The 22,318-nt window shown below is 34.6% G+C and overlaps 4 protein-coding genes across 5 annotated transcripts; 2 read left to right on the forward strand and 2 right to left on the reverse strand.

The window, feature by feature from the left end:
• Positions 1 to 180: 180 nt before the first annotated feature.
• Positions 181 to 7,595, forward strand: pug (pug C-1-tetrahydrofolate synthase, cytoplasmic). Of its 2 annotated transcripts, none has more exons than XM_077430258.1 (15): positions 181 to 307; positions 1,485 to 1,557; positions 1,644 to 1,842; positions 1,924 to 2,060; positions 2,196 to 2,430; positions 2,525 to 2,636; positions 4,171 to 4,396; positions 4,505 to 4,678; positions 4,752 to 4,917; positions 4,999 to 5,302; positions 5,598 to 5,815; positions 6,141 to 6,351; positions 6,466 to 6,718; positions 6,791 to 7,076; positions 7,166 to 7,595. In XM_077430258.1, exons 2-15 carry the CDS (start codon positions 1,508 to 1,510, stop codon positions 7,406 to 7,408), a joined length of 2,814 nt encoding a protein of 937 aa, XP_077286384.1. In that variant the 5' UTR covers positions 181 to 307; positions 1,485 to 1,507; the 3' UTR covers positions 7,409 to 7,595. The 2 variants fall into 2 exon arrangements, with proteins under 2 accessions (XP_077286384.1, XP_077286383.1); XM_077430257.1 differs by lacking the exon at positions 181 to 307 and adding an exon at positions 1,017 to 1,125.
• A 63-nt stretch (positions 7,596 to 7,658) lies between these two features.
• Positions 7,659 to 8,750, reverse strand: LOC143911385 (putative methyltransferase-like protein 15 homolog). The gene has a single exon (XM_077430259.1). It carries the CDS (start codon positions 8,748 to 8,750, stop codon positions 7,659 to 7,661), a length of 1,092 nt encoding a protein of 363 aa, XP_077286385.1.
• Positions 8,751 to 8,762: 12 nt separating this feature from the next.
• On the reverse strand, positions 8,763 to 9,615 carry LOC143911386 (ubiquinol-cytochrome c reductase complex assembly factor 2). The gene is made up of 2 exons (XM_077430260.1): positions 9,425 to 9,615; positions 8,763 to 9,030 (listed from the first exon to the last, which is right to left on the reverse strand). The coding sequence occupies exons 1-2, from the start codon at positions 9,499 to 9,501 to the stop codon at positions 8,763 to 8,765; spliced, it is 345 nt and encodes a 114-aa protein (XP_077286386.1). The 5' UTR covers positions 9,502 to 9,615.
• A 5,010-nt stretch (positions 9,616 to 14,625) lies between these two features.
• LOC143911278 (uncharacterized) lies at positions 14,626 to 21,858 on the forward strand. Its single transcript, XM_077430114.1, has 7 exons — positions 14,626 to 15,065; positions 16,023 to 20,226; positions 20,314 to 20,496; positions 20,576 to 20,695; positions 20,779 to 21,036; positions 21,103 to 21,291; positions 21,664 to 21,858. Exons 1-7 carry the CDS (start codon positions 14,806 to 14,808, stop codon positions 21,745 to 21,747), a joined length of 5,298 nt encoding a protein of 1,765 aa, XP_077286240.1. The 5' UTR covers positions 14,626 to 14,805; the 3' UTR covers positions 21,748 to 21,858.
• The last annotated feature ends 460 nt before the right edge of the window (positions 21,859 to 22,318 follow it).

The following is a 22,318-nucleotide window of genomic DNA, read 5'->3' on the forward strand; positions in this document are numbered from 1 at the left end:
TATATTGGTCCTAGCTCTTACGGGTTTAAAAAATCTTCTACATTGAGATTTCCTTCTATGCGACAGTCCGTTTTTATATATTTAATAATCATTCTCTTAAGTACAACAAAGAAATTTTCTTTGAACTCTTTCTAATTTGAGAGAGTAATCAGTTAGACTGGTATACCAAATGATCAAGCCAGTCTCAAGCAAACTACGCACTATCATATACGACAAACGTATAGCCCAAACATTTTCAAAAGTGCGTGAACTCCTTATAACAAAACCCAGCATCCCATGGCTCTTTGAGCAGACTAACGAAGTGAAGGTTGAAAGATCACTTATTTACAAAAGTAATTCTTAGGTCCGTTGTGTGAAGTTCTCGACATAAAATAGAATTAAAAATTCTGTAAGAAACTGGACTGGTAGATGGGAACTAGAATAGGAGACAATATAGCACATATTAATGCCAAACAGTAGACGATTATTTAGTGATTATCGATATCAAATCAATATCGATTTTATATTGCGGTCTTCAGTTTTTCTAGTGTGTGTGGGTTTTCTTCGTACACGTGTGCTTTAAGGTAGCTCCACAAATCAAAATTACACTTGGAAAGGTCAAGTGAATGGGCAGGCCAGGGGACATCACCAAAGCGTGAAATAACTCTCGAACTGCAGTCAGTGAAACTCTGGCTCTATGTGCATTAGCCCTTATTAAAACCATACAAGATTCCTCGTCTTCGAAGTTCTAGCTATATTCATGATTACTGGCATGACGACTAAATGGCATAAAGTGAGGAGTCTAACAACCATCTCCCCAGGTTCCTTCTTTCCTCCAGACGCCCAAGTACTAATTACAAAAACGTCCGTTTCCCGTGGAGCAGTATAATATTATATTATGTCAACAATTCAAAATTATTCAAGAGCACTAATGACGTAAATATTTGTAACCTATATGAACTATAACAATACGCATGTACATAAATGTATGCATATAACAATAATCCACTGGAAATAGTGTTATTGTCTAATACTAATTAAAATTGATATAGTACTAATACACAATGGAGGTGCGCGCTTTGTTAAAGTTACGATTTTTATTACATAAAAAATTGAAAACGTATTCTCAATGCAGGAGAATAACAGGTAAGTACATTTTATAATGTGTGCTTCAAAATTAAAACATTTCAAATAATATAAAGTTATTATCACATAGTCCCAAGTAGTATTAAAAATTGTCGTGAAAATGAGAATGTAATTATGAAATAATGTTGTATTATATTATAAATATGTATGTAACATATACATATATTGAAATATGAAAAAGTAGATACATCATTTATCGTTGTTGTTTTGTTATGTATCGATTATTCGATAAACTCTTGACATTTGATTAAAATATGAAGTTATATTTTAACAAACGCTTCAAAAGATTAGTCACAGTGAGGTCCAGGTCGTTTTGCTGCACTGTTTAACTAATAGAAAATTTTCACTTTATTTTAAAGCCGAAAGTGTAATTAGACTAAATATGAATGTCTCATCGACAGAAAAAATTTTATCGGGGACCAAATTAGCAGAGTGAGTATACATATTTTGGAATTTATATGCATTTCCAATTTACGTATTTACGTATATGAATATAAAAATATTTTAACATAACACAGAGAATTACAAGAAAAATTGAAGTACGATGTAAGAAATTTGCAAGATGTACATCCAAAATTTGCTCCCGGTTTAGCAATTGTACAAGTTGGTGGACGTGAGGATTCTAATGTATATATTCGGATGAAAATGAAGGCAGCAAATAACATAGGAATAAAGACAGAGTATGTTAAATTACCCAATACTACTACTGAAACAGAGGTAATCAAAATATCTATCGATACATACATACATATATGCCCTTTTATATTGCAAGAATAATTACTGAATTATTCATTTTAGTTACTTAAACGAATTAATCAATTGAATTACGATCCTAATGTTCATGGAATAATTGTTCAAATGCCGCTTGATTCAGTTAATAAAATAAATTCGAATTTAATAACAGATGCGGTCCTTCCCGAAAAAGATGTCGATGGGTAAAATTTAAACTAAATTTTTATCGTATCTCAATATGCATATCGAGCTAAAACTAATAGCATTTATTGATTATATAAAAAACATGATATATTTCGAGTCTGAAATATTGTGTATAATTTTCAAATTTTTGCCAGTCTACATACAATGAACGAGGGAAGAATTGCCATCAATGATATGACTGGTTTCATTCCGTGCACGCCTAATGGATGTTTGCAGCTCATTAAAAAAACTGGAGTTAATATTGTTGGTAGTAAAGTGGTTGTAATAGGTCGCAGTAAAATTGTTGGAACACCTGTTGCTGAACTATTAAAATGGGAACATGCCACCGTTACAATTTGCCATTCTAAAACAAAAGATTTAGAAGGAGAGGTATTGTTTTTTCATTTTAATTATGCTCCATGTAATAATATTGTTTATAATATTATGTACGATAGAATGAAATTTATAACATCGATACATTTAGGCAAAAAAAGCTGATATTCTCGTCGTGGCTATTGGGCAACCGGAGATGGTAAAAGCATCGTGGGTCAAACCAGGGGCAGTTGTTATCGATTGTGGTATCAATGCTATTTCTGGTAAACATTATTTTGAATTTAAACTTGGTAATTTAAATCAACATGTTTTGAACGAATTATAACAGCGTTGTAACATTTTTATAAGCAGTAAACAAAACAAGCACATACGTACATGGATGCATATATTGACTATTTATTTGTACCTTGCAATAATCTTGAGTGTACATATATTATCCATGTAGTCATGTGCATCTGGTAAAACGCCTAATTTACCTTTTGTTTTGATTTTTTCTAATATTTTGAACAAGATTCAATTTTTTTTATGAATGAACTAAGAAATATAAGTAGATATTTACTAATGCTTCTCATTGACACTTTCCAGAAATCCTAACCTAATTGATTTCACTTACAATATTGAGAACGTAGATCTTATAGCGAAAAACTGTACCAGAGACTTAGGTCTAATTATAGATTCCAAACTATCATTTAGTGAACATATTAATCGTATTGTCACTAAATCTTATAAACTCTTGGGATTTATTTGCTGAGTTGCGAAGCCCTTTAAGAAGCCCCATACTCTGATTCTGCTCTATTACAGTTTGGTTCGTAGTAATATGGAGTATGCCTCAATCCGGTCTCCGTGACGGGCCGGAATGTGAAATTATCGAAAACGCAAATATCGGAAGGCAAAGATCGAAAATCGAAAGATCTTAAGTCGAAAGATCAAAAAAAAAAGGGTGCATGGTAAACTGTACATATTCACTTAATTTGCGCGAGCAGGATACAACAGGAACAAGAGGAACAGGCTTTTCCTTCCGTATTAATGTGCGCACGCAGAATACGGGAGGAAAAGCCTGTTCCTCTTGTGAGATTAACTTTAACGTTAATGCCCGATTCACCAAATGTACAAATCTTTTTTATCCACCAATTTGTCAAAGCAACACTTCTTTCAATAGTGCAATCGTTCGTATATGCCGTAGTTCGTATATGACGATAGCTTAGATGATTGTCCCGACCTCTTTAATGACTCTTTTAGTATTTTTAGGACAAAGGTGAAGAAAATAATCTGTGGTTGATTTGCTTCTTCACCTTCATTGTCTTTCTTTTTCTTTTTTACTTTATCTGTTTCTTTTTTTTAAATCTTGATGTTTTTGCAATATTACTTTTTTATATTACCATGTGGTGCTCACTGTAAATGGAATATTATATTTTTATTTGTGTTTATTATTATTTTTTGTCTCACTATACAACTTTCTTTTTATATTTTATTCTGTATGTGTGCCTATTTAAATAAAAATAAAAATAAAATAATAATAAGTAGATATTATTTATTTATAATAAGTAGATATTATAAATAAATAATATCTATAAGTAGATATTAATAATCGTAAGAAATATATAGTAGATATTAATAATCGTAAGAAATATGAGTAGATATTTATTTATTGAGCAAACAAAACATTATATACTCTACCGTTAGCCGCAGTTTTATTAAAAACAAATGAAATTTAAAAAAAAATCATTTATTTATACATTATATATTTATAATGTTACGACAAAATTTTCATGTATACATATTTCTTACATTCAATAGATCCTTCTAAGAAAACTGGAAAAAAACTAGTCGGAGACGTCGATTATTTGGCTGCGAAAGAAGTTGCCAGTTACATTACTCCAGTCCCTGGTGGTGTTGGACCAATGACTGTAACAATGTTGATGTATAACACTGTTTTGGGGGCCCAGAGAGCCTTGAAAAGAATGACTACAAATATTTGGGATTTGAAAAGGTTGCCATTGGATATTAAAAACCCCGTTCCTAGGTATATTACATATATTAAATATTAATAATAAAAAAAATATACTACATATAATAAATATCAATAGTAAAAGATATATGTAATACTAAATATATATGTTTACTTATTTAGTGACATTGATATATCACGATCACAAGAACCAAAAGACATTTCTCAGCTTGGACAAGAGATAGGAATTTTACCAAATGAGATATCACTTTATGGAAATAAAAAGGCAAAGATATCTTTAAATATTATTGATCGGTTGAATAATCAGAAAGACGGAAAATATATTGTTGTAGCAGGGTAATTATAAATTTATTCCCATATAAGGTTACGAAAAATATTTCGATATTAAAATGTGACCGATTAATTTTAGGATTACTCCTACGCCATTGGGAGAGGGTAAAAGTACCACACTGATTGGCTTAGTTCAGGCTTTGACTGCACACAAAGGTAAAAATTCAATTGCATGTATTAGACAACCATCACAAGGACCAACATTTGGAGTGAAAGGTGGTGCTGCTGGAGGAGGATACTCTCAGGTATATCTTTAGAATACGCACGAAGGCAAGTATATAAGTGAAAAAATTTAAATTTACAATATTTGCAACAATAAATTTAAGATAATTCCCATGGAAGATTTCAACCTTCATTTAACTGGTGATATACATGCGGTGACTGTAGCTAATAATTTGCTAGCAGCCCAGATAGATGCTAGAATTTTCCACGAATCTACTCAAAAAGATCAAGCACTCTACGATAGGCTAGTGCCAAAAATAAATGGAAAAAGATCCTTTTCAAACATACAACTAAGAAGACTCCAACGTCTAGGTATTACAGAAACAAATCCAGATTTGCTAACAAAAGACGAAATTACTGCATTTTCGAGACTAGACATTGATCCGAATAATGTTACATGGACAAGAGGTTAATATCTACTTTATTATTATTTCCATATCCATTATATGAGCTGTTATATTCGAAAGCGGCATAAGTCCACTTTTCTTCATTTCGAGAAATATTTCGCAAAACATTAAATATAATGTTTGTGACACGTTTGTTCTGCTTTTCCGAGAACTTGGACATATCGAAGTTAAAGAAGTGATAATAATTTGTGAATTAAGTCAAACAGAAATGGCGTCGGAACTGAAAATTGGACTTCCGCCACTTTCAAATATAATGGCTCATATGCATAATTATTTATAGAATTTGTATTTTTTAGTGATGGACTTGAACGATAGGTATTTGAGGAAAATAACAATAGGCCAATCGGTGACTGAAAAAGGTTTTACTAGAGAAACTTCATTTGCCATATCGGTTGCTAGTGAAATTATGGCAATATTGGCACTCTCTGTTGATTTAAAAGATATGAAGCGAAGACTAGCATCCATGGTAGTAGCATTTGATAAAAAAGGAAATCCAGTAACAGCAGATGATATGGTAATTTTTTTATATAGCATTTCATAGGTTAAAATTACTCATAAAACTGATCAATCAGACGTGGTTAACCGACATAACTAGTACTTGGGCCACTATAACACCATAAATCGTATGTAAAACATAAAATAAATATTTCTGTTTAATATATGTATGTACATACATATATGTATGTATGTATATTTCATAGTTAACACATTTTTGTGGAATTAAGAATGGCTTTTTTATTTTGGTATACCTTTCATTTATATGGATAACTTGTGGATTGAATATATTTAGTTTTCAAAAGTATGCCCATAAATGTGAAACTTTTGAATCATTGTCATAGGGTGCAACTGGTGCAATGACGGTTCTTTTAAAAGATGCTATTGAACCAACTCTCATGCAAACCTTAGAGGGCACCCCAGTTCTAGTTCACGCTGGACCGTTTGCTAATATCGCTCATGGATGTTCATCTATTGTGGCCGATAAAATTGCATTGAAACTAGTGAAGGAAGATGGATATGTTGCAACTGAAGCTGGCTTTGGCTCTGATATAGGTATAAATCTACTCAATATAACCAAATATTTTGACCAAAATTTTCGATATAAATCATTATACACGTGTATTTACATATATAAAAAATGCTGCAATTTAAATACTTATTTACAAGGTATGGAAAAATTCTTCAACATAAAATGCCGATCGAGTGGTAATGTGCCCAACTGTGTGGTCTTGGTTTGTACGATACGAGCCCTCAAAATGCATGGTGGAGGTCCAGCTGTAACTGCTGGGGCTCCGTTGCACTCGGATTATACTCAAGAAAACATAGGTCTGCTGGAAAAGGGTTTGTGTAATCTGAAAAAGCACATTGAAAATGGAATAGTGCACAACATTCCCGTTGTGGTCGCTATTAACAAACATATGTAAGTTAGTGTTATATTTTTAAACACATTATTGATTGATTTAATGGTTTAATTTACATATATTAATTTTAGGAATGATTCAAAAGCCGAGATTGAAATGGTGAGATCATTTTCAATGAATAATGGAGCATTTGGAGCCGTGTTGTGTGATCATTGGAGCAAAGGTGGAGCAGGTGCAATCGAATTGGCTGATACAGTTATCAATGCTTGTCAAGAGCAATCAGAATTTAAATTTTTATATCCTTTGAATACATCAATTGAAGAAAAAATATTGCTAATTGCCAAACAAATGTACGGTGCTGGTAATGTAACATTTACAGAAAACGTTTTGAAAACAATTAAAGAATATAAGAAACAGGCGAGTATTTCACACGTACATTCGTTTAGTTTTTGTACTTATACTGAAATGTTTTTTTATTGAAGCTTTATTTTTTTTAAATCTAATAGGGATACGATAATTTACCAATTTGTATGGCTAAAACTTCAATGTCTCTCACGGGAGATGCTGCAGTCAAAGGAGCTCCTACAAACTTTATTTTGCAAATAAACGATATATTTTTATCAGCTGGAGCTGGATTTATTGTTCCTATGGTAGGCGATATATCTAAAATGCCTGGATTACCCACAAGACCAAGCATATATGATATCGATTTCAATATTGAAACTCAGCAGATAGAAGGATTGTACTAAGTTTCCATTAGGTGTTAATGTTTTATATTTAAAATATTATTTTACTCTTGTTTATAAATATATTTTTATACGTAAGTATATTGGAAATCAATATGTATATGTGGAAAAGGAAAAATAATACTGTATTGAAATATTTTGTTCTAAATAAATTCAATTTATTCTGTACTATTTTTATAAACGCATGGGCAAAAAAAAATGTAGTATTTCTTTACCATCAACAATTTTAGCAAATTACATATATAAAATAACACTATTTTATTTTAACTGCGGCTCTTAATCTGGCTGACCGAGAGCGTGGATTGTCTTTAACCTCTCCGTCAGATGGCACAATAACATGTTTTGTTAAAGAATGCCAACATTTGTGTATAAACGTCTCGGCAAATTCCTTTTGATAAACCATTGAATAATCACAGTATTTGAGGGGAAGTGCGTTAGCGACGTTTCCAGTGATGTGTCCAGTAATGTGCCTCTTTACAATGGTATCTTCAAGTGAGTGAAAAGCTATTGTGATCAGTCGTCCGCCAATTTTAAGATATTGACTAGCAATATGCATCCCTTGGTTAATTTCGTTGAGTTCGTCATTGACAAATATTCTCAAAGCTTGAAATATCTTAGTAGCGTTGTGTGCAGGTCTATTCAGCATGTCAAATCTTACTTCGTCCTCACAAATACTATCAACCAATTCACACAACTCTTTAGTAGTGTTTAAGTTTCTGAATAGGTACCTTGACTCAATTATGGCTCTAGCAATTTTTTTGTAGTTTTTTTCCTCTCCATATATTTTAAAAATTCTTCCAAGATCATCCTCTGTTCCTCTGGCTAATATGTCCCTAGCAGTAAATGAGTCTGGAAATCTGTCCCCATCCATTCTCATGTCTAACGGTCCGTCTTTACTTACTGAAAATCCTCTATTTGCTGTGTCGAATTGCATAGATGAACAACCAAAATCAAACAATATACCATCTATTGTATTTTGATAGATTTTTTTGGACCGCAGCAAATCAGGCAATTCAGAAAATTTTCCCAACAAAGGTATTATTTTGTTGGGATAACTTTCAGCCATTTCAATAGCTCTCTCATGGCTCACTTGATCTCGGTCTAAAGCTATAATAGTAACATCATAATTTTCATCCAAAATAGATTGCGTATGTCCACCAGCCCCGAAGGTCATGTCTATGATTGTTTGTTTGTTTTGTGGTTTTAAATACTTGATAACTTCATGTACCATCACTGGTACATGTAATGGTCTCTCATCAACTTGCACTTGGGTCGACAGGTATCTGCGAATTCGACTATAAGAGAATAAACGATTTTGCTTATTCATAAATTTAAAAATATGCATGATGAAATTATTTTAGTCTCTATTGAATAGTTTTGATATCAATCCTCTATCGTCTTTTTTCAGGTATTCTAGCGATTCATTAGAAAGTAATAATTTGCACTCTTCAGCTGTCAGACCGGTGGATGAATACGGTTTGTTTCTTTTGTATGTATTTGCGTAAGAATTATCGGAGAGATTCTTTAAAGATTTATATTGCTGATCACAATATTTAGGATCGCCGTTGAATTGTTCAGAATTGAACGCAATCTTCACACACTCTCTTATACGTTCACCGATGTCCCTGAAAATAAATACCATATAAATTTATATAGTATATACATTTATTATTTATATAACTTCGGTTAATTGCGAATGTATATACAATGATATTAAAAATATCAATATTACATGTGATACACATATTTATTTACACTTTTTTATATGATAATCTCAAGGGAGTACAGAATGATTTTAAAATCACCTTCCTAAAATGCAACTATTATTCAGTACATAGCTGTGTAATTTTACACTCTCAAAATTTAACTAAACGAATACAAATATGTATAGCTTTATAAAAAAATATGTGAATACCGAAGGTTAAATGATTTTTAAAGTATCTTACTATATTAGATATATGTATTCACAGTTTACAGCTTTCATATATTCAACGATATTGTATTTGATAGGTTATGTACCTTCCAGATTTAGTAGGTTCGAGTGGCCACCGCTCCAACAAGCGCATGAAATCTCTGTAGCGGGAAGCGCTGTTCATTGCAACACCAGCTACTTTATTCAACCACTTTCATCCACTTGACTGCAGCTAGTTGTGCAACTGGAAGCCGCAATTGACGGCTACAATCCGCACGCGCCGCACCTGTCAACTCGACCTTCTCACTACATATTACATATGTACTATTTTAGTCCATTCAATTTTCTATAATCCCAAAACGATCAACACCATGAGAAAACTGGTTGACCGAGTTTAGGGTGTGACCAGTTTTAGGGTGTGACCAGTTTTAGGGTGTGACCAGTTTTAGGGTGTGACCAGTTTTCTCGTGACCAGTTTTAGTGTGACGGGTGATCACGTGTGACCGATCTAGAGCGACTGGTTCACATTTGACTAGTTATCACCGAACCTTACTAAACATCTAAGCAGGGAACCGAACCGACATTTTATTTCGGTTCAGTAAAATTAATATGTTAAAATTATACTTTGGGAATGATACTGGAATGTATATCATATTGTTGCGTAGGGGTGGGTGGAGGATCCAAGTAAAAAAAGGGGGTATATTATTAAGGGTGTGGCGGCTCGCTTATACGACATGGTCGAGTTTGGTTGCCTTCCTGCGAGTGGGGACCAACCCGGCTGGGTTCGGAGAGCCGCTACTCACTCTGTCTTCAGCTGTCATATAATAAACACGTGCATTAACATGCCAGTCGTCTCATTCGTTCATCCTCCATAAGGGTATATATATTTATTGATGATTAAGGTCTAGAAATTTGAAGAAATCGATTTTTTTTCTTTTTTTTTTTTTCATCATTTTCGGAGATATAGCTGCTTTAGTGACGTGGAATTTGAGCAGCACGTAAGTTAACCCGAAACTTTAAACGCGTTTTTTTCGAAACTACTTTTTTCGAGACGGTTGACATGATATCTCAAGTTCTACTAGACCAATTTACTTGAAATTTGGTGTGAGCCTTCTCTATACATTCCTCTATCGCATGAACTAGAACTATGACAAATTCCAATTTTTACTATTTTTAAAAAATTCGGAAAAGTCAAAAAAACTGGTAAAAAAAATTTTGTTTGACTTTTCCGTAGTTCATGCCATAGCAGCATTTGTTTGGATTAAGAATTAATTTGCTTTTTTGATTTTGGAATACTAGGAGGGTTGGAATCGTGTCAACCAGGGCGCACCATTTTTCGAGACGCCTCACTTCATCAGCCTGTAACTTTTTGAATTTTGAATTTTTTCCTTTGATTTTTTTTTCTATGTATTCTTCAAACAGTAATAAATATTTGGTAAAATAATGGCTGCTAAAAATATTTTTTGTTTTTTTTTTATTGCACCTGAAAAAATACCTAAAATTCATGCCTCTAGACTAGAATACCCCCTTAAGGAGATACACGCACTTGCAGTGCTCCGTCCAGAATGTCTTGAAGTACCGCCTTATAAGGGGCAGGTCTCTCAGGACATCTTCGACGTCTGATTTGTTTACCTATTGTTATGGTCACGTACTCGGGTATGTACATTCGGTCCCACGGTACCAAGGTAGCGTTCACTTCTGAGAAGGGACCGATAACGGCCAACTCGGTCGCCATTGTTTAGCCTACATGCACTTAGTAATCCTTGAAACTATGGGGACTGATCTAGTTGTGAAGGTGTTCTTCACCACCAGTCCACCATGGGTTTGTAGGAATCTCGTCACCGCAATTGAAACATCTATTCCGACGGAGGATATATTTCTCACGCTCAACCATTGACGTCATCTCGAGTCGAGACCACAGTCAACATCAGTCAACAACCAGCAGCAGACCATGCTACACCAACAACCAGTCAGCTAGAAGCAGCCGACCAGCAAAAGAGCCAGACTCACTCAACCTGCAACAACCAAAATGGAAGAACCGCTCCAGAACTCAGCCGAATCCAGCCGCTTCGAGAACTTCTAGAACTCAGCCGATTCCAGTCACTTAGAGGACATCCAGAACATACCCGCTTCAACAACATATTTATACACTTGTATACCCAAACTAAACAATAAAAATAAATTATTCAAACAAACACAACAGTGTTTCGTTAGGCTGGGATAGGGTCAACACTTCCTACCCCCGCCTACAGGTTTATAGACGAGTTCGTATGTGTTTAAGTTTGTAAATACTGTTGTTTGTTTGGATAAAGTATTTATTTATAATAATGTATACAAGTTTATAATTATGTAGTAGTTATGAAAAGCAGCTAAGTGTTGCTGGCTCGGCATTCAGCTATGTTCAGATGGTCTCTGGATAGTGTAGTGGCAGTTGGTCAGAAGCTGGATGTCGACTGGTTGTTGGTGTAGCATGGTCTGATCCTGGCTGTTCACTCGTGGCGGCTGTTGTAGTTTGACTAAAGTTTATCCTGCCCAGACTCCCTTTTATAGTGCTTTTGGCCGGATGCGAGCCGGCCAGATGTTGGACACCTGCATTTGCATGTGTGAGTCGCCAACGGATGTCTACATCCCGTCGGCGGGGTGCACATGTCCAGTATGGTGTGCACGTGATCTCGCGCCGTGAATTTGTGTGTGTCCCATGTGATGTGCACGTGTCCAGCGCGAGGTCGTTTTTGATATCACGTGTTCGGACACGCGCCGTCTATGCTTCTTGCAAGGATGTCTAGGGGTAAAGATTTGTCGGTCGAGTTTCGGTAGGTTTTCGCTATTTATTTCTTATTATTTTTAATAAGTTAGTTTTGATTGTTAGTGAATTGGGATTCCCCACAAAACCAATTATAACGGTCGCACAGTGTCAGAGATGCGCCTCGGCTTAATCCGATTGCACTTAACCGGCGGCTCTTTTTTAGTATATGCTACAATATCATCATATTGTGGCGGCTCTACGACATGGTCGAGTTTCAGTCACCATCCTGTGAGTTGGGACCAATTCGGCCGCGTTCAAAATTTACTATACCACTTCTTCCTCGGCTGCCAGAATAAGCACTTGTGTGCATTAACAAGCCAGTCATCTCATTCGCCCTACCCGCATAATATCATATCATATAACATATAATATAGCTATTCTCTGTGTGTCTGTCTGTCTGAGATAACGCTCGCCGTACCGTAATAGTCGTTTAGATTCGACATATGTATGTACGTCAAAGCTAAACCTCTGCCAAAACGTATATACGAATATAATATTTCCTACCAATGTTTTCGTTTGGCAGAGAAGTTACCGCCATCTATTGAAGATTTTATAGGACAGGAGGTTATGTTGTGACCGTAAACCCGGCCTATGGAAACTCGTTGTAAATTTCCGCTGTAGAACAGAGGAAATTTATTTTCTTCAGTATACAAGTTTATTGTCAGTACAGAAAATTCACGGGGAAGGGGGCTAGTTGCCTGCTTCAGGGGAAAGCCTGACTGAACTGCTGTATGTGGCTCCTGTACTGGTTTATATATGGGCACGGTGATGTCATCCCATTCTCGAAGATTCTTCCAGGCTCAAGGGTATCCTTTGTGTGGCTGTGTCTCAAGGTTGCTTGATGATTGTTTTTATCTGGAGCGAGCCGAATCGCCTTTATCGGTTGTCTTGATATGGGTGAGGTGATGTCATCTCGTTCTCGAAGATTCTTCCAGGCTTAAGGGTATCCTTTGTGTGGTCGAGTGCCTTGTGTTTTATGGGGTAGTAGGATTTATGCTATTTCGGTTGTTCCCTTGAGGGGGGGGGGAGTCAACAAAGAAACCACGCGTGCTTTTTGAGGTTAGCCACGCGTAGCTGAGTTGTCTGCCTTCTGGACGAAGACAGACCAGGCTTCCTCTGATGCACACCGGACGGATACTGGAGCTGGTCTCCAAGTATCGTCTCAACCCACCAGTCTCCAGCTGGTGGTCGGTGGCAAGGAGCGAGGGCCACGTAAGCACCCAGTGTTAACGCGCCAAACCGTTATCGACAACTGTCAGTTTGTGGGCCAACCGCTGTCAGGGTGGCCAACACAAAAATATATCGGCCAAATCGTGGGTCGTAAGGCCACGAAAGCCGATCATCAGACATGGTCTGAACAGTTTGTTTATCTGGAGCGAATAGATGATTGCTTTGGCTTTGCTGAAAGCTCGTACAAGCTGTATTGTATTCCTACAATTTATTTAATTAAAAATATGTTTTCGAAACTTTTAGAAAAATATAATATCGATATTAAAGAGGTTTTAGTTATAAGAAGCTACTAACTCACTCCATTTGAAAAGAAAGAATCTCTGATTTATTTGAGAGTATGGTCTCTCATAGAATATTTTTGTTAAACGTTAAGGTGGCTACAGACGCTCCGGATTATTGGACCAGCCGTCGTTCCGGCGATCGATGTCGACGTAGGCCGGAACGTGTGTAGGTGAATTCATCGTCAGATTGAACTTTTTCGGCTGGCCGGACGTCGAACCAAATTCTGTATTGTCGCCGGACGGTGAATACCCCCTCTCCCAGCCCAGCCCAGCGTGCGTGTTTTGTTTTTTATTACATACCTCTTTTTTTACTATTGTTGTTGCTGACCTCGAGAAGGTTTATTAGTCATCCGGCTTTCGCTGTTCTGTGTGTCGCTGTTGCGCGAATTTCTTCGACAATTATCATGTAGAAGGAAATGTTAGAAGAATTTATCTGTATATATCGAGATTCTCCTTGCCTTTGGCAAATTAAGGCCAAGGAATACCACGATCGTGATAAAAAAGATGCGGCATATAAAAAACTATTGAATAAATTAAAATAAATAGAGCCTTTTGTTAATAAAGATGCCGTGGTTAAAAAAGTGAATAATTTACGAAGCACCGTCAAAAAGGAAGTGAAAAAAGTGAACGATCACTACTGAGAATTGACGTTAAAATCGTACCATCGCACGCATTCCGGAGACGCGGCCGGAGCGTGTGTAGGCCCCGACCATTTCAGTTCTATCGAAAGAAAAATTGCACAATTTCTCGCAACGAATTCCGGTCCGATAATACGGAGCGTGTGTAGCCTCCTTTAGGAGGTTAATTATAAGGCAATAATTGCAATGGTCTAATTTTTATGTAAAAAATACAAGTATTGTTTTTATGGTACGTTGACTAATTAATTTAAACAGTCGATAAAATCACCACATTATTATTTAACCCGGGGATTGTTAGTAAAACCCGGAGACTCCGGACCAAAGGTGGAGAGGTGGCAACCATGGTTTCGCCTATTGTAGGTATCGTTCAAATATCGAGAGATTGTTTAGGTGGGTTGGTAGTAGTGGCTGTCAGTACAAGTGTCGAGTGTCGAGTGTCGACTGTCGACTGTCGACTGTCGAGTGCAGCGTGTGTGTGCGCAGGTGTAGGTGTAGGTGAGGTGTAGGTGTACTTCTGCGCGTGTCGTGAAGGCATGGGGCCGCAACGGCGGCGGGCTCCCGAGGTGGGGGCTCCGCCATGGGGGCCCGCAGGCCGAGCAGGAGGAGTCCCCCACAGGCCGGTGCGCCCCCACCATCAGCTGCCCAGAGGACCTCGACACCCTAATATCCCCCAACACCACATCAACATTTCACACCAACATCAGCATCAGCATCAGCATCAGCATCAACACCAGCATCAGCATCAGCACCAACACCAGCAACAGCATCCGCAACAGAGACTTCGACCGCCCAGGTTCCATACCTTAGTTCTCTTTCATTGTCTATTTACCGCACTTTTTACTTTCGGCAGACGTTAGTCGAATTCGATGCCAGATGTCTCATTTATGTTAGGCGTATTTTACAGTAACATCGTATTGTTTTCATTTTTGAAATTCGCCTCTGACTATCTGGCTATCACTCGTCGATTCATTGAGCATTTTTTTTTAATATATACATTATTTCGTAAGAAAATGAAAAAATCTGTCGAGTCAACAGAAATTTTTGAGACAACGTAATTTTTGATATTCGAAACTCCATGAATCTTTTTTTTGTAAAAAGGTAAAAGCAAAATTGTATGACCTTTGATATTAAACTAAAGTATTATTATTTATCTTCATGATATTGTTTTTATAACGCGAAAAAAAAATTACGAGGTAAAGAAAAACAGTATTTTAAAGCTTTTTTTTCAATTTTTTTCGATAATAGTTTTAGCTTCTGATTATAATTTGTACCAAGCATTTATCTGGAAAGTCTGATCTCATACATATATCGATTCCTTGGTATTAATGAGATAGTTTATAATATTATAATTTTTTCAGCTCTTTGCAATAGTCAAATCTAATTGCTATTTAATATCTATATGTTTTTCAGAATATATTAAGATTTAAAAGGCATCATTTCTCAGAGTGAAAAATAAGCTAAAGTTTATGTTGCTACAAAAAACTTAAGTGCTAATTTCCTTTTTTTATGACTAGATAATGAGGGATTATATTTTTATGTTCATATTTAGTATATATATATATACATATGTTTTTAATATAATACTTAAATGACAACAAAAGAGGTACCCAAAGTACAAAAAGAACCTATTTGTTTGCAAAAAGAAAATGTTCGATTATCCGAATAAATTTGTTAATTTAAGTACAGTATGTATCTATGTATCTTTATAAGTTGTTCCCTAATTAATAAGATAATTTATTTTGATTTACAGGCCTAATTTGCAATGGAGTACAAATGATATGCAACAATTTGCCGCACATGCGTCTCTATGGCAACATCCCGCTGTCCCTTCGAACATAAACAATAGTAATTATCGGATGAGTGTTCCTTCTCAACATTACCCACATCCCAGATTGAATTGGAATCCAAGTAATCAACTTCAAAGGAATCCAGCTGCATCTACATGGAACTATCGCTGTCGTCCTCTTTTGCCGCTACCTCACCATTCGCCTTCCTTCAGTAATGTGAAGACTGATCCCGTAGTGGAAAAAGCTAGTGACGCTAATAAACCTTTTGACAAAACTTTGTGCGATGCTATTGATACAGTTAAGAGAAAATTGAGGGAGCGCAAGTTGAGCGAAACTCATAGAGAAAAACTCACTCTTGTAGCGGAGTCTCAATCGGAGGAATCTTCCGTGAAAATGCCTGAAAAGAAGCGGATTGAACATGCTAAATTTTCACCCAAAACTCTAGCCCCTAAGAAGGTCGAAAAAAAAGAAGAAAAAGTAAAAACTCCAAATTCTTCCGGCGTTGGAAAACCTGAATATCGTAAAAAATCTCAAGTGTTGCGAAGAAAAATATTGCAGCAATTATTTAAGTTAAATAATAATAATCTTAGACAAGTTTTAAGTCAGCCAGAGTCTTCAGCCAAATATAACTTTGCACTATCTAGTTTAATAAAAGATACCCGAAATATGCTCAGTAAAGAGTTGAGAAATGTGGCTGAGAAATCTTTGAAATTTCACAATATTTCCGCAAATACTGAACAAGGTGAAAAAATTGTGCAAGATGCATTCTTAGGACACCTGGGAACGATGTTGGATACTAATGCTTCTGTAGAATTGTTCAATATGGATCCTCAAATCATAAACGAGCTCAGCAAGGTTTTGCAAGAGGATTTGATGGGATGTATGAACGAGGAAGTATCAGTAAAAAATTTAGCTGATGTAATGCACGAATCTATAATGGAAGAACCAATTGATGATAGTCATTCTTCAAAACCTTATAATTCAAATAGGATACACGACAGAATGAATTGCAATTATTCTTCAGCCAGTGACTCGAATAGTGATAGTGTTATGCAAGGATTTAGTAATCCTGTATATTTTACGAAATTAAAATGTGAAAAATTTGATTCTGGATATCATGATCCATATCACGACCAAGTTGCAATTCCTACAGAAAACTTAAAAACTACCGAACCATGTGAACAGATCGACTATTCTGAACTCAGTTCTAATTCATTTGTAAATAAAAGTCTAGAATATCAAAAATTTTTGGAATCTCTGACAGAAAGTAATGATCATGAATCGGCAACAGCTGAAGTAAAGGATTCTACTGTGGTCAAGAAATTTAAAGATTCTTGTAACCCTCCAACCAGTGAACAGAATAATGACACTTCTAGGGAACAGATTTTAAGAAACTTTGATATTGCTACCAACAAATATGAGACGACATTTAATAATAACATGGAAACTTCTAAAAAACTTAAGCAGATTAAGCCCAATTTACCAAAAGAATTACTCAAATCTAATAATGTAAATATTGATCAAGTTAAGGAATGTGATTTAGGTTTAAAGCTCTTAGGTAATGTGAAAAAGGAAGTGGTATCTCCAGATAGCAAATCTGATAACCGAATTGATTCCTCACAAAAAAATCATAATATAAAAATAATTTCGACAAATGATTTGTATAGTACTTTTCAAAGTAATGACACAAACCCATTTTGTTTAGAGCATTTATTTAATGGAAACGTATTATCAAACACATCTCAAAGTTGTGACGTTATAAACAATGATAAAGTAAACGAACCCCCTGCTAATATTTTACCAATTAAAAGGCATTCAATTGATAAATCTGATAGAAAAAGTAAAGAATCGAGAAAAAAAAATAAAAGGAGAAGATCAAGACAACGTAAGTCAAAAAGTAATAACGAGGAAAATTCATCAATATATGATGACACAGTGCCAAATAATTTAATTATACAGAATAATTTTCCCTCAAATTCTAATGAAAATCCTGAATTGCGATCACCACTCCCTTCAACTGAAAATTTGAAAATATCCAACAACAATGAATCCACAGTGAATCCAAAATCAAATGAATCTCCGGTGAATCCAAAGTCAAATGAATCCACTGTAAATCCAAAATCAAATGAATCTACGGTGAATCCAAAATCAAATGAATCCACGGTGAATCCAAAATCAAATGAATTCACGGTGAATCCAAAATCAAATGAATTCACAGTGAATCCAAAATCAAATGAATTAATAGAATCGATACACAAAAGTGATGGTAAATCTGATAAGATTTCTCTTGTTGATATTTCGAAATTATTAGTCAAGAAAGAAAAAAAGCCACAAGATAAGTCGAAGGAAAAACATTGTTTGATTAGAGATCAAGATGTTTCTACAAAGAAAGTATTTACCAAGTGCCAAGGAACTCAATATTACGATTTTGGAAAGGTTAGTGCATCTTCGCAAGTGTATGCTTCATTAATATTTTCAAAATCTAAAGGCACCCAATCAACCAAAATGAATTGTAAAGATAATTTTTGTCAAACGTTGAAATGTATTGAAGGTCTGAATGAAATGAAAGAAATAATCGAAACATCGGACAAAGATTGTCAAACTACCGAAATGTTGAGCATTTCAGTCTCTGAAAAACCTGATAAAAAAATAATGGTCAATAAAGAAGTTCAAGTAACAATGACTTCGGCGAAGGAGGGCATTAATAAAGAGCAAACTTTAAAACAAAGTGATGTACTAAATAGAATGAAAGAGATTGATAGCAACATTCAATTATTGGTCCAGGAAAAATTGGATTTGTATAAAATGTTTGAATCGAACACATGTACTAGTGATAACAAGAAGTATAAATTAAAAATAAAATCAGGATTTGTCTCGAATGTACCAGAGTCTCCACAGCCACCGAAAAACATAGTTAAAAAATCAAAAATTAAAAATTGTGTTTCATTTAGCAGTGAGAAGTCATGTATATTAAAAGGCAGTGGCGATGCAATTCATTCTTCAAACAATAGGATAAAATCTCGTAAAAACCTTTTGGAAAAAAATAGAATTAATGAATCACTGTCAGGAGATAAAAATGATTCAAATAGATTAAAAAAGCAGAACAGTAATAGTGATCCTAAATCGAGTGATTCTAGTATACCCTCATATAGAATGCGTAAAAGAATTCGAGCCAATGCTGTAAAAGAGAATAAAATGACTCATCGCAAAGACAAGACGATTCAAGGGTCAGACCATTCTAAATCAATTACTGCCATACCTAATAATTCTAAAATTAATCAGGATTTAGAAAACGTTGAAATGTGCCATAATCCAACCAATGTGGTTGAAAATAGTAATTTTGCAGAGAATTCACCTTATTCAAACGTCATCTCTGAAGAAGTAATAGATAATTGTTTAGATTTACAAAACGACAATAAAAATGCTAATAACAAATTACAAAACAAAATAGTCTGTAAAAGAAAAGCAAGAAGCATACCAAAATCAGCTAGCTCTTCTTCAAAGAAGTCATGCAATTTAGTTAGAAAAAAGACACCGTTATCGGCTTTGATGGCGGAATTAGAAAAATGTGGCGACGATACAGACCTGGATTTTATGGATACTTCGGTAGTAAAAAGTGAATTAATAGCAAACGATGAAAATTTAGATTCTGGTAAAGTTCCACCTTCTAATTTAAAGAAAAAGTATAATTTACGGAATTGTACAGTAAATTTGGAACCAGTCAATGTTTCTAGTGGCTCTTCAAACAATTATTGTAGTCCGGATGGAAGCATTGAACACAATAAAGAAATTTTATCCCAAGGATACAGCGATGAAGATTACAATATTTGCCTGGACGACATAAATAGTGTCGAATTTGAAAGCTTGACGGATCCTGATATTCCAAGTATGCTGGAAAACATTGGAGGTAATGAAACAATGACCCTAATGGACAACTGGGATTCGAAGTTGTTCGATAGTGTCACATTGTCTGATAGTGTTAACGTTTTTGATGAATCATTAACGAATGAGAAAGCAGATCTTAATTTGGACATTGATCATTTGCATTCAGCTGACACATGCATTGAAAAAGACGTTGAATTTATTGAAAATATAGATCAAATGGTATACAATTCGAATACAAACATTTCTCTAACCGACCATTCTGATTCAATTATTGCAATAGAGGTAAGATTTTTTTTAAATTAACTGACTTTCGTCAAGTGATATTTTTGAAACATATATGTACATGTATGATATTTACTTTCATTGCAGTGCGTTGGGGACAAATTTCTTGCTGCTTCAAAAGATGGAAATGTTTATTATTATTGTGCAATCCGTGGAATTCTTCTGTCTAAAATGGAATGCTCGAATTTAGCTATAACTAGTCTATGCATAAGGTCAAACTTGGTTTACACAGGATCATTGGACTCGAATTTGAAATGCTTTAATTTCCTTGTAATTAATTTGTTAATTGATGTATTTGAAAATATAAAGGTTTTTATAGAATTAACACATTTCTTTTCTTCTTATTTAGACCGGGATGGTATTACAAAGTGGAATAAATGTCGGGAGTCCCATTCAGAGTATGTGCTTTGAATGGGATATAATTTATGTCGGAACTAGAACTGGATTCGTTATTCAATTTAATGTTAAAGTAAATATTTTAATATATTCCATATTGTATACGTAATCATGGTTAACAATATATAATAGTCGATTTTTCCTCTTAATTTTTAGACTAACTCTTTGATTGCTGATGGAGCTATCAAGTTTTCAGATCAAGCAATATTAGCATTGAATGCCATTAAAGAGGGTCCAAGGAAAGTTCTACTGATAGCTTCTAGATCCCAAGATGTCACAGTAAATGATGCCGTTACTGGGTTACTTTTAAGAACGTTCCATGGGCCAAATACTACAGTATACAGTATACTATTTCACTCTGGAAAAGTATTTTGCGGAACGAGTGGTTATGACATTCAAGTGTTTGATTTTGCGGTATGCTTAATTTTTTTTAGTATTATATTCCATTCACATTCGATATTCATCGTTGATTGATTTTAGGCCGGAGACTTAATTAGATTGCAAAGCGGCGGTATTGGTGCTGTGTGCCTTAAGATATACAAAGGACTGCTTTTTGCTGGTTGTTATGATGGTATCATTTATGTATTTAAACCAAATGAAGAAAAGCCTTTCGCTCGTATTCGTGGTCCTGGAAATATGCTATTAGCAATAGCAATCATTAATGATAAGGTACATATATTGTAAATATATGCATACATATATATATATATATATATATATATATATATATATATATATATATATATACATATATATACATATATTGGTTCGATGATTATTCCGCAAAAAGCGAAATCGCTCACGTCTGGGACATCTGGCACCCAAAAACTCCATCAATCGAAAGTCATACGAAATATTATTCTAAAGAGAACTCGAGTGCTAGATATTTCGTATTCCCGATTTTTGTGGCATCGATTGTCGTGTGCGCGATCTTTATTTGCGCAATAATCCGTTTACCATATACATATGTATATTAATGCATTTGATTTAGTTGATGAATTTTCATATTTTTTACACGTTTTTGTGTTTCGTGTGTTTTAGATAATTGGGGGATGTGAAGATAAATCTCTCTCGATTTGGAGTATTCCAGATATAGTTACGAATGAAATGTCTCACTGTAAATAGATTTTATAATATCGTTTTATAATGAATTGTAAATATGTATGTACATATTTGACATGGATTGTACATTATTTAAATTGTAAAATAAATGTATTTACGCAAGTTGATTATATTAATTGTCTTTTTCTTACTGGGTTCAAATACATTATATATACATATATTTAATATATAATTTCGAAAGAGATTTTGTATGTATGTATGTGTGTATATAAGTATTGGTTCGTAGAATCCGTGAATATTTTCTTATATAACGCTGAATATTTAATTTTTCCGATTCAAATAAAATGAATAAAAAAGCAAATGAATGTTTACTACTACATTAGCCATGTTTAAGCGATTTATATGACAAATACCGAGCGAAGTCAGATAAAACCATTAGTATATAATATACATATGTGATGTTTTTTTTTAGGTTAATACCTAACGTGATTGTATATTTTTACATTTTTATTAATGCTCATGCAGTAAAATTCTGCATAAAATAGTTTTTTTTAGTAATCGCCCTAGTTTATAGGTGTGCTGGCCACTTGGATTTGAAAAGTAAGTGCTAAGGCATAAAATGTTCATTGAACGA

This window comes from Arctopsyche grandis, chromosome 4 (assembly GCF_051622035.1).
Source record: "Arctopsyche grandis isolate Sample6627 chromosome 4, ASM5162203v2, whole genome shotgun sequence".
NCBI lineage: Eukaryota > Metazoa > Arthropoda > Insecta > Trichoptera > Hydropsychidae > Arctopsyche > Arctopsyche grandis.

What these genes read in the sequence shown, in the direction of transcription:
- LOC143911386 (XM_077430260.1), bottom strand. Translation starts at nt 9,501, where the DNA reads ATGAACAGCGCTTCCCGCTACAGAGATTTCATGCGCTTGTTGGAGCGG. An exon ending in GAACCTACTAAATCTGGAAG is followed by an intron (nt 9,031 to 9,424) that starts GTACATAACCTA and finishes ATTTATTTTCAG; the next exon opens with GGACATCGGTGAACGTATAA.
- LOC143911385 (XM_077430259.1), bottom strand. Translation starts at nt 8,750, where the DNA reads ATGCATATTTTTAAATTTATGAATAAGCAAAATCGTTTATTCTCTTAT.
- LOC143911278 (XM_077430114.1), top strand. Translation starts at nt 14,806, where the DNA reads ATGGGGCCGCAACGGCGGCGGGCTCCCGAGGTGGGGGCTCCGCCATGG. An exon ending in CAGAGACTTCGACCGCCCAG is followed by an intron (nt 15,066 to 16,022) that starts GTTCCATACCTT and finishes TTTGATTTACAG; the next exon opens with GCCTAATTTGCAATGGAGTA. An exon ending in TTATTCAATTTAATGTTAAA is followed by an intron (nt 20,696 to 20,778) that starts GTAAATATTTTA and finishes CTTAATTTTTAG; the next exon opens with ACTAACTCTTTGATTGCTGA.
- pug (XM_077430257.1), top strand. Translation starts at nt 1,044, where the DNA reads ATGGAGGTGCGCGCTTTGTTAAAGTTACGATTTTTATTACATAAAAAA. An exon ending in ATTAAAAACCCCGTTCCTAG is followed by an intron (nt 4,397 to 4,504) that starts GTATATTACATA and finishes TTACTTATTTAG; the next exon opens with TGACATTGATATATCACGAT. An exon ending in GTCGCTATTAACAAACATAT is followed by an intron (nt 6,719 to 6,790) that starts GTAAGTTAGTGT and finishes TATTAATTTTAG; the next exon opens with GAATGATTCAAAAGCCGAGA.